The sequence below is a fragment of the Vigna umbellata genome, chromosome 4 (genome assembly GCF_029865625.1).
Source record: "Vigna umbellata cultivar VRB3 chromosome 4, Vumbellata_1.0, whole genome shotgun sequence".
NCBI lineage: Eukaryota > Viridiplantae > Streptophyta > Magnoliopsida > Fabales > Fabaceae > Vigna > Vigna umbellata.
This window is the reverse complement of record NC_142168.1, coordinates 7,410,957-7,421,587: the sequence shown is the minus strand read 5'-3', so window position 1 is coordinate 7,421,587 and position 10,631 is coordinate 7,410,957. Positions and strand designations below refer to the sequence as shown.

The window sequence follows — 10,631 nt, the reverse complement described above, 5'->3', positions numbered from 1 at the left end:
AACCACAATAAAATATTCCGAGACATACTAAGATAACTTAAGCTAGATGATTTTTTACTCACCACAAAATGATTTTATACTTAATTAATATAAAACTAAAAGAGAAAGTGTATAATTTTATAAAAAATCAAGGAGAAGAATATTAGAACAAAGAAAAAACTTGTGACCAAAAAAAAGTTGGGCAAGGAACCAACCATATGATAGCACGTGTTCAATGTGCAAAGGATCTAAAACCAAACCTGGTAGCTTTATCATCACCTCCCTTCATCATCTACCACATACAAATATTGATTCAGACAGCAGAAACTCTATCAAAGGAACAAACCAACCCTAATCGTCTTTTCCGGTCCGATCCTTTCCCAGGTTGTCTTCTTTAACCCTCCGATCCTCTCTCTTAACCTATTTCTCAATCAAAGTTTCTATCGTTTAATTTTGTGTAAATCTCTTGGAAGGCAATCCCCCAAACTATTTTTGCGTCTTTTAGTTGAAAATCTTGAGAATTGGTAAAGTTTTGTGCTTTGATTTTTTCCTAGTTCCTTGATCTATCGTGTTTGGTGAGGTTCAGACGATTTGTTTGTTTGTTTAATTTTTTTTTATAATTTTTTAGTTTTTATTGGAAATAACAACTTTTCCCTTTGAGATTAATCGATATGGCTATATCTGTCACCTGTGTTTTGGGAGTGATGGCTAGAAACTCTATGAAATTTTTGGCTTTCTTGATTTGGGAAAGGGGGGGATTTTTATTGAGAGCAAAATTATAGTAAGATGGAACTGTAGAACAGGGGACAATTTTTGTTGGGTCTTTGATTTTTTTAATTTCTGTTTTTTCTATTTCTGATTCCCTTATGTATTTTTTTCGAGATGCTAAGAAAAGGAACAGAAGTGAAAATTTCTGATATTGGAATTTTGTTTCTTCATTTTTCGGGACTTTTTACTTTGTCTGCCTTACTAGCAATACATTACTTAGGTTTAGTTTGTCACACTTATCTCACACCTTCTCAGAACTCGAATTTAAAAGCAAAGTAAATACTTATCATGATAATGACCTAATTAGAAGGGAAGGGGAAGAAACAATGTTTGCAGTGGCTAATGAAGGGTAGTTGTTTGATATTAACCATAGCACTTTAGACTTAAAAATATTATTCAGGCGCAGAAATACTAAACTTATTGGACAAATAACTCGTAGTGTACTGCTTCTACTTAGTGACTGTAGATTTTGATTTTTTTTTTCCATCAATGTTGTATCTTACTACTTCCAGTCTTTTTTGTTGCAGTAAAATTTCTAAATGAGTCGTGCGCAGGATGCAAACCGATCGTTCTTCCCTTTTGGAAATCCTTTTAGGATGATATCACCTAGAGGCACTAAAATTACTTCAGAGCTGTTTTCAGTATTACAAGCTTTTGAAGTAACTTTGGAAGAGAGGCTGAAAAAGCTTATTCACGAGAGCAAGGATGAGATCCTTAGCTTGTCTTGGATGACTTTGGCGATGCAGGCACTTTCTGAGAGTTATAATGACATTAAAAATCTTATAGCAGAGCTTGATCTGCCTGTTAATGATTGGGATGAGAAATGGATAGATGTTTACTTTGACATTAGCGTGAAGTTGCTGGATCTTTGCATTGCATTCAGCTCTGAATTATCACGGATGAGTCAGGGTCATCTTTTACTTCAGTGTGCTTTGCACAATTTAGGTTCCTCCTCTTCAGAGCAGTATGATCGGGCATGTTCTTCACTTGATGGTTGGAAGCAGCATATTGGTTCAGGAAACCCTAGGATTGAGAAATGTGGAAGCATTTTGGATGGTCTTCTGGGGTCACTTGATCTTCCTAAGGTTAAAAAGTCTGCAAAAGGGAAGGTTTTGATGCAAGCTATGTATGGAGTCAAGGTGCTCACAGTATTTGTTTGCAGTGTGTTTGCTGCAACTTTTTCAGGCTCTACAAAGAATGTGATGCATCTGGACGTGGCTGACTTATATTCTTGGTCCGGAACCTTTAAAAGGTTGCAAAATCTTGTAAATGAGGAAATTAGAGTTAGATTTTCAAGTGGAAGATTTACTATTTTGAATGAGTTGGAATCTGTTGATTCCGCTGTAAAGGAATTATATCCTATTATCCAGCGTGTTGTAGATCCCATCGAGATGGAATCACTTGCGAATATTGTCGAGGAATTAGGAAAATCAACGGAGAAGCTTTCACAGGGACTAGATCTTCTTACAAAGGAAGTCGATAGTTTTTTCCAAGTGGTCTTGACTGGTCGTGATACCTTGCTATCTAATCTCAGGTCAGGTGCTATTGTCATTCACAGCAACATGGGGAGTAACAGAAATGCACAGATTGTCAAATGAATTTGTCGCAACCTAAGACTGGTACACACAAATGGATGTAGGTATTTGGTTTTCTTTTTTATGATTGACGGTGCTCAATCATGTATGGCTTGTTATTGTATGGATGTTAGAATGATTAGTAGTTTATATGGCTGTATTTTGGTTCGGAAATGTATATTTGTGATCGCCTGTGTAATGTTACATAGTAAAATATATACAACAAAGTCATATGTGCTCATAAAAGTTTGTAATTTGCAGCCCTGTGATTCTTTCTATTCATTTGCTCATAAAATATCGTTTTTCATTATCCTGAAACTTGATGAACTGATTATCTGAGGGCAATTGACAGATTATTATTTTGTGATTGCATCATTGAATATAATCTGTAGCATATTAGTACTCATTGTACACAATAAAAAACGTTTTAATGTCACAGATTCATTTGAAGACGGGTTTATCGGATGGTGAGCTATATTTCTACATTGTACGTATGCAGCTTATTATTTCATAGATTGATTTGTGCGCTTTCTTCACAACTCCTCTTGGTCTCAAGTTATTTATACCCACTTTCTTTTGAATTTCTGTTGGTTGTCCCACACTTAATTGTCAGTATTGAAGGCTGTAGTATAATGGTATATCTCTTGAATATCATGTGATGCAGCAAAGTGTTGAGTATCGTATGTTATTTGGCATATATCATTTTTTATCATCTGATATTTTGAAACTCACAGATCAGTTGCGATACCTTCATATCAAGGTGCGACATCTGATTCTGATCTCCTTTCACCTTATCGCTCAGAACTTCTTGCAATTGAGTGTCATTTGGGCTATAACTTGTCGAGACCTGTGAAAATTGAGCTGCTTTTGAGATCCGAAAATTGAAGTGAACTTTTGCAAGAGTACACACTCAATTTCTATATGAACTCTGAGCTGAAGGCTCTGTCGAAGGGATTGTATACCAGGTTTTGGGTCGATGATATGTTTCATCTCCATCGATAAGCCCCTCAGAGTGTCAGGTGTCAAAGAAATCGAAGATGTGAATCTCTGTACTCAATTAATATCGTGCTCTAAGCTGGTATAACAGAGTTCTGCTAGCTCTGTTGAAGAGTGCAGACACAAGCTTTGTCAAGATTATGATCGAGAATAGATAACTGAGCCACAAGCCAAACCACGTGCACGCGCCATCTGCATCTTGGTTGTAACTCCTTTTTGATTAATAAATATTTTAGTTAAATGGAAGATTTTAAAATGTCTTATTAAATATGCATTTGATGTTTGAAAACGTGTTTGCCTAAAATCGATTTAGTGAGACTCATCATGGATGAGATGTAAAAAAATGTTCCTGGGCAAATTTTAATTATGACTTAAGTAGAAAAGTTGAAGTTGAGTCAAACGAGGGATATAGCCTGGTTTAATCAAACTATGGACAAACTTGACGGAAAAAAGACAGTTGAGAGTTGATGTTATTAATTTTGTGAATTGCTTGCAATTCTATGATCGTGTTTGGTGGTGACAGGGATGAGGACGACGTTGACCGTCTGAACCAGAGGAGTGGAATCGGCGAGGGAGGTTTTCCCTTGGAGAGTTCAAGCTAGAGGTTGTGCACGTTTTTGGTGTCGGACTTGACGCCCTATGAGGCGAAGGGCTCGGAGGGGAGGTGGGGTTTGAGCCAGTCGGAGAGGGATTGGGGAGATGCGAAGTTGTGGCGGCGCGGGGGTAGGGTGTTGAGGGTAGTGGCTGTGGTGGTATTTTGGAAGGTGTTGCGGTGAGGGACATGGCGGGAAATTTGAGGAAGCGACACAGGAAGGGACAGCGGGTGGAAGCGATGTTGGGCTTGGAGGAGGAGACGAGGAAGCAGACGGATAGAACCGTGAGGAGGAGATCCGGAAGGGAGGGGAGGGTCGTCGGTGGCTGAGGGGCGTAGGAACATCTCAAGCGTGGCGGGGGGCGGGGGGTGGGGGGGCGTTGCGCCGTGTAGGGGTTGAGGTCCATGGTGGGGGAATGGGGTTGAGTTGGTGGAAGGGAAGAAAATTTGGCAGGAGTGATGTCAGAAAAAAAAATTATGTGGCACTACACTGTCAGCCAGTTCAACTAATTTTTAACGATATTAGTTTTGGAGGACAAAAATTAGGGTTTTCTTAAGGAGGATGACTAAAATGTACCTTATTTTAAAAGAGAGACTAAAAGCAAATTCGCTTGATAGTTTATGGACTAAAAACATATTTAACCCTTTTATTTATCTTTTGTTCTAATATGAAAACAAATAAGTAAATTTTATAGGTAAGTTAACGAAATACTTATGTGGAATTTTTTTGTAAAGATTGTACACTAAATTTAATTTTTCATCAAATAAGAAAATAAATGAGTAATTTGAGTTTAGGCTTTCTTTTGGTTTTTCCCTTTTTTATCTTTAAAATACACTGACTTTCATGTGTTCATTTTTAATATATTTTAAAATATTAAAATTAATGTAAATTAATATATTTAAAGATGTAATGAAAAACAATACTAAAATTTCAGCAGAGAATTCAAATTTAAGTAACTTTTATGAATAAGTTAATGAAGTGCATCTAATAAATCCTTTCACATAGAATGTATAATAATTTTAACTTTTGTTAAAATAAAAAATAAATGAGAAATTTTTATGGATAAGTTAATGTAGTGCATATGTTGAATCTTTTGCAAAGTACACTCGTACACTAGGTCAGAGGTTTTTGTATCTTATTTATAATAGGGTGTTTCATCTTGCACATTCAAGGATTTCATTTTTGACCTCCAATTTTTTAAAATGTCATTATTTAATAAGTGGTTTAAAAGTTTAATTTTTTTATTATTGAAAATTTTTGTGCCTATCATTGACTTCACCTTCATTTTTCTCTAATCCCCAAACATGCATTATTGCACCTCTACACCCCTTCATCCCTACTCTACATCCCTGCACCCTTACACCCCTTCACCCCCATTTCATTTTTATAAAGAAACCTTACACCTCTGCACTTGTTAATTTGTTTGCATGCATGAAAAGAGAAACCGAAAGTGAATTTATTGACTACGAAGAAATGAAAAACTGAAACTAATCCTATCGAGGTTATGCATGCGGGATGTGGACATCCGGAGTTCTCTTCACCACCCCATCTTCTCCCTACACTTTCCCAATTATTTTTAAATTCCAAATTTACCTTTTTTACTTTTTATTTTTACCAATTTTATTGTTTATTTTTTAAAATCATAATCCCAATCTCCTCTCACTTTCACTTTCCCTTTCCCTCTCAACAGCAAGCCCCCCACCCCACACTGTAACTTTCTCTCTTCCACTTCCGTTAACCCAACATTTTCTTCTTCTTTCTTTCTTCTCCCCACATAACTTATTATTTCTTTCTCAAATCATCTCAATAATCAACAATCTGCACTTAATTAAGCTCTAAAATAAATATCCTCTTAGTTGAGTTTTCACTAGTTGTTTGCTAAAGTCTAAATCCTTCCCCCCACATGGGCCTCCATGTGATCCCTTAAAATGGGGAACACAACAATGCTGCTACTACCTAGTTTCTTGTAATCACTTACGTTAATATTATTATTATAACATGTTTTGATTATACCAACTGTTGCGCTACCTGAAAGCTCCTTGTTATAAATGACTGCAACTACACGAATACTGTTTCAATGTCTCTAGCTTTGATGATGGCTGATGTTTCATTGTACAGTATCATGTGAAATTAAACAATTATGACGATGCAAACAGGAAGTATTTTGTTGAATGCATAGCGAAACAATGCACCACGCACCAACGGAGAGAAGAAAGAAAGAAGAAAGAGAAATGGAAAATGTTGTGTTAACAAAGTGGAAATTAAGAAAAAGAGAGAAAGTGACGATGGGGGGTGGGGGCTTGCTATTGAGAATGAAAGGGAAAGGGAAAGTGAAAGTGAAAGTCAGAGAGGATTGAGATTAGTGTTTTAAAAAATAAAAAGTAAAATTGGTAAAAGTAAAAGGTAAAAATAGTAAATTTGGAATTTAAAATAAATTGGAGAGGTGGAGGGAGAAAACGGAGTGGTGGAGGGAGCATCACTCGGACATCCGATAGTCGAATGCGTAGGAATTGGATATGGATCGATAGTAAAAATTCGAATATCAATATCCGATGCATATTTAATGTTATATATAAAAGTTTAATTATATTACTGTTTTAATTATTTTATAAGTTTATCCTTATTTCTAAAATTATATATAATTTTTTATCAGTTTATAAATAGTAAAATAATTTTTAATTTATGAACTTATTAAAATTAATAAAAATAATTTAGATTAAAAATAAAATTAGAATGTCCATCGAATATGCATATCCAATTTATATAGGTTCGGATATTCATATCCGAAATTTTTAAACACAATTTTATACGATTAAAAAATGAAAATGTACTTTTAAATTACGATTTTAAACCTTTTATATCATTCTAAATAATTTCTATATTTTATTTTTCCGTTTCTTTTATTTTATTTGTTTTATTTTATTGTTGGAGTAATGTATGCGTATTAACAGTTTTCTTTATGGTTTTTAAAAGATTTATATAAACATATATTTTTTTTTTCGGTTGTAGGGCTGAGTCATCTAATACCTTTAAGTCTCTCTTTTCTCGTCTCTCGGCCGTCTGGTTCTCGCTCCTCCCTCCTCAATTTCCTCCTCTGCGTACGGGTGGAGACCTGTCAAAGATTCTTGATGTGTGAGTACATGTAATTGCATTCATGTCTTAGTTTAGGTCATTTGCATGCATAATTGCATTCATTGAAGGATTTAGTCATGGATTATCTCTGTTTCGGATCATACATTGGCATTTTGTGTTTTTATTGTAGATTGATGATTCTAAGTGCCAAAATCACAATTTGGGAAGAATTGATGTACAAGATACCAAGATGAATCCAGAGAGTTCAACAACCAAGCTGTGAACAGTCTCACAACCTGTGGAGTTACATGTGGATGTTGCTTCTAAATGGAGTTGCAAAACAGAAAGTTCAACAACTGTGCTGTGAAAGTTCCCACAACCTGTGGAGTAATCTGTGGATTCACGTAAGAAAACAGAATTAAAGCAGAGAAGAACACAGGCAGAGTGGGGAGTTTTCCATGGGCTGTGAAAGTTTACAGGAGCAGTTGCGAATTTCTTCTGTAACAGATTCAAAGAGATTAAAAATTAAATAGAAAAGGGAGGAAGTTATTGTGAGGGGAGTAACCACTCTCCTAAAAAAGAGGAACAAGTGGAAAAAGAGGTGGGAGTTTAGGAGAACGTGGAAAAGAGAGACAAAAAGGGATTGGGGGTGGTTTTTCGGATCATCTTCTTCTTCTGTAGTTTTTTTTCAGACTTTTGCTTTAGTACTTCTCTTACATTATGCAGAACTAATTTTCCATTTTTGTTAGTGGATTGATGTAGTGCTTTGGATTATAATTTCTGAACCTTTTTCAATTGATGTTAAGTTCATTTTAATTATCCCAGTGTTCTATTTATGTTTTAATGTCTATTCTATGAGCAGTTTCACAGTTGGGAGATTGGGAATTGCTTGCGTTTATAAATAGAACAGATTAGATGTTGTCACAATTGGGAAATTGGGCAGGACTAGTTAGTTTGAATTGAGATATGATTGTTCTTCATGATCTTGTTGAATTTGTAATTGGCCTAAGGGATTGGGGATTCAAATTCAAGGGATACGTTTGCCTACTAAGGGATTAGGGGTAAACAAGCTCTAAATAAACTCAAGTGGATAATTATAATTTACACATCGATTGAAAAGGGGAGGAAATTATATGAAAAGGTATGAAATCAATTCTCTAACATTGTTTATACTATTTGAATTTCCAGCACTTGTTTATGTTCATCATTCTACTTGACAATCTTTGTTGCTCAAAATTAAGTAAATTAGTAAACTAGTACTCAACTCATTCAATCCTTGAGGACGATATTTTGTTACTACAATTACGATTGGTACACTTGCCAAACGTACATCAATTCTCCGATGTCAAAGTGAGAGAACAATGGCGTTTTCAATAGAACAATAATAAATGCGTAGTAAATGGAACCTAACTGCCACTCACCCTGATCTATATTTATAGTTTTTGCTATGGGCTTGGGATTAGTGAAAAGTTAATCACGGCCCAAATTCAGCCCAATAGCTTTTAGTGACTACTTACCTTAATCTTAATCCTAAACTGGTTAATTAGCGATGTGGTCGGTCGATCTCCCGAAGTCTGGTCCTACGATCGGCCGACCCATATAGGCATTCTGGTTAATTGGCGATGTGGCCGGCCGACTTCATATGAGTTGTTGTTCATCCGGATGGCGAGCGGCAAGGTCGCGTAATTGGATCATCATGAACCTACGGACGTCCGGTCTATCGCTGCCCGACCCCTCCTGATGACAAGCGGCAAGATGTCTTCGACGGCGCAGATGTCTTCGACGGTTACAGAAATTTTTCTATAAATAGGGAGAGGTGGTGCTGTCATTTTCACTTTCTCCGTTTTTCTTCAAGCTCGGTATTCTTTTTCCCTCAGGTAATAAATGGTCGTTGTTCATATTGATTCTTTTTCTGAGTCGTCGGGCGGAGTCGGGGGGAGTTCGGTAAGGGGCGATGGTGAGCACGGTGCTTCTCCGAGTTCGGTGTCGTCGTCATTTATGGAGGAGACCATCCGGTCTTCTGGACGGGAGCCTAGCTCTCTGGGCGTGGCGGATGGTCGGATCATCAACAGAATCCCCATCTTTTTGCTCAAGGGCGGCATTCGCATCGACGGTTCCCCATTTGAGCCGGACGGTGATGGTACTGTGGTGACAGAATACGATTGGGCTCCTTACCGTGCCAATCTGTTTGCTTCAGCATACAGCGCCCGCGACTTACTGGCCTGGAGGGTCAACCGTCTTCACATCGTCTGGGGCTTGGGGGATTCTCGGTTGGTCCGGGCGGGGGTTAGTATGAGGAACGAAAGAGTTTACTACGGGAAGAGGTCGAGCCCGGACGACTTCTTCTATATGTATGCCAACGTTTTTTGCTCAACTCTTCGTCCGGGTGCCCTTTACAGAGTTTCAGATGGTCGTCCTTCGGGAAGCCAACGTAGCCCCAACACAGCTGCATCCCAACTCCTGGGCGACCATGCAAGATTTTTAGCAATGTGCCTGGTCGTGGGTGTTACTCCGACAATCCCCGTCTTCTTCCATTATTTCGAGGTCCGTCCGCCCCCTCAAGGCGGTTGGGTGTCTCTAACTTCCGTTCGGGATAGGACACTCTTCTGTCCGTACTCTGACTCGTTCAAGAACTTCAAGCATCACTACTTCAAGATCATCATCGATGCTTCCGGTCGTCATGAGTTCCATGCCTCTACGGGGAATCCCTTGTTCCCTTTTTACAAGACAAGGGAACCCCGGAAAATAAAAGCGTTCCATGTGGGAGTGTTGGGTCCGGCTGACTTAGAGGCTGTACGCACAATTAACGTCCTCCCTCGCCGAATTTCCGCCCGTCACTTGGTTGAATGCCTTCGTCATGAGGATTGTGAACGAAAGGCGTTCGGTATGGTATTATTATGTTGAATTCATTTTTCTTTAGTATGTCGACCTTAACGTATCTGAGTTTTCTTGTTTTTTCCAGATCCCATGACTGCTCCTGCCCCCCGCCAATCCAACTTTATGGCCGCCAGGAAGGGAGCCGGGGCCAGTTCATCGTCGTCCCGGGCAAAGGGGGCACCGATCGCTCCTCGCCCTCCTCTCATGAGGCGGTCTTCTTCAACTAGTCGGATGCCCCCGGTATCCGCAGTGGAGCCACAATCGGCCCCTCTCGTCGAGGCGACTGGGGACTGCTCCTGTAGGCCGGGCGTCTGTCGTAGATCTCGTCTCGAGCCTTGGGGCTATGTTTGTGGATCAGTCTTCTGAGGCTGTCATTGCCTCTGCTGCCCCCCTGGTGCGAAAAAGGAAAGACCCTGTAGGTGAGGGTCACAAAGACAAGGAAGCTTCTTCGTCTCGGTCGCCGTCGAAGAAAGCCCGCAAGGGAAAAGAGAAGGTTCCCTCGCCGCCACTACCGGGCGGGATATTTAGTCCGGCATTCAACATGAGTGACCGGACAAAATTTCATATGAGCTCTTCTCAGCGAGCTCTGATCGAGCCGCTCTTTGAAGTGGAGTTAACCAATGCTATGTTGGAGATGTCCACCCGGGCGGCCTCCCTCGCCTGGTATCTGAAGGAGTTTGCCAATTGTCGGGGGTGGACGTCGTTCGTGCTGAGCTCTTGGCCGAGAGAAAGAACTCTGCCTCCCTCTAGTCGGCCATGGAACAGTTGATCC

General features: G+C 39.0%; 1 protein-coding gene across 3 annotated transcripts; it reads left to right on the top strand.

The window, feature by feature from the left end:
- Positions 1–223: 223 nt before the first annotated feature.
- LOC124834685 (protein BPS1, chloroplastic-like) lies at positions 224–2,599 on the top strand. 3 transcript variants are annotated; one of them, XM_047309441.2, is made up of 2 exons: positions 224–363; positions 1,275–2,599. In XM_047309441.2, exon 2 carries the CDS (start codon positions 1,287–1,289, stop codon positions 2,343–2,345), a length of 1,059 nt encoding a protein of 352 aa, XP_047165397.1. In that variant the 5' UTR covers positions 224–363; positions 1,275–1,286; the 3' UTR covers positions 2,346–2,599. The 3 variants fall into 3 exon arrangements, with proteins under 3 accessions (XP_047165397.1, XP_087969838.1, XP_047165414.1); XM_088113712.1 differs by having other exon boundaries at positions 282–366; XM_047309458.2 differs by lacking the exon at positions 224–363 and adding an exon at positions 479–503.
- The last annotated feature ends 8,032 nt before the right edge of the window (positions 2,600–10,631 follow it).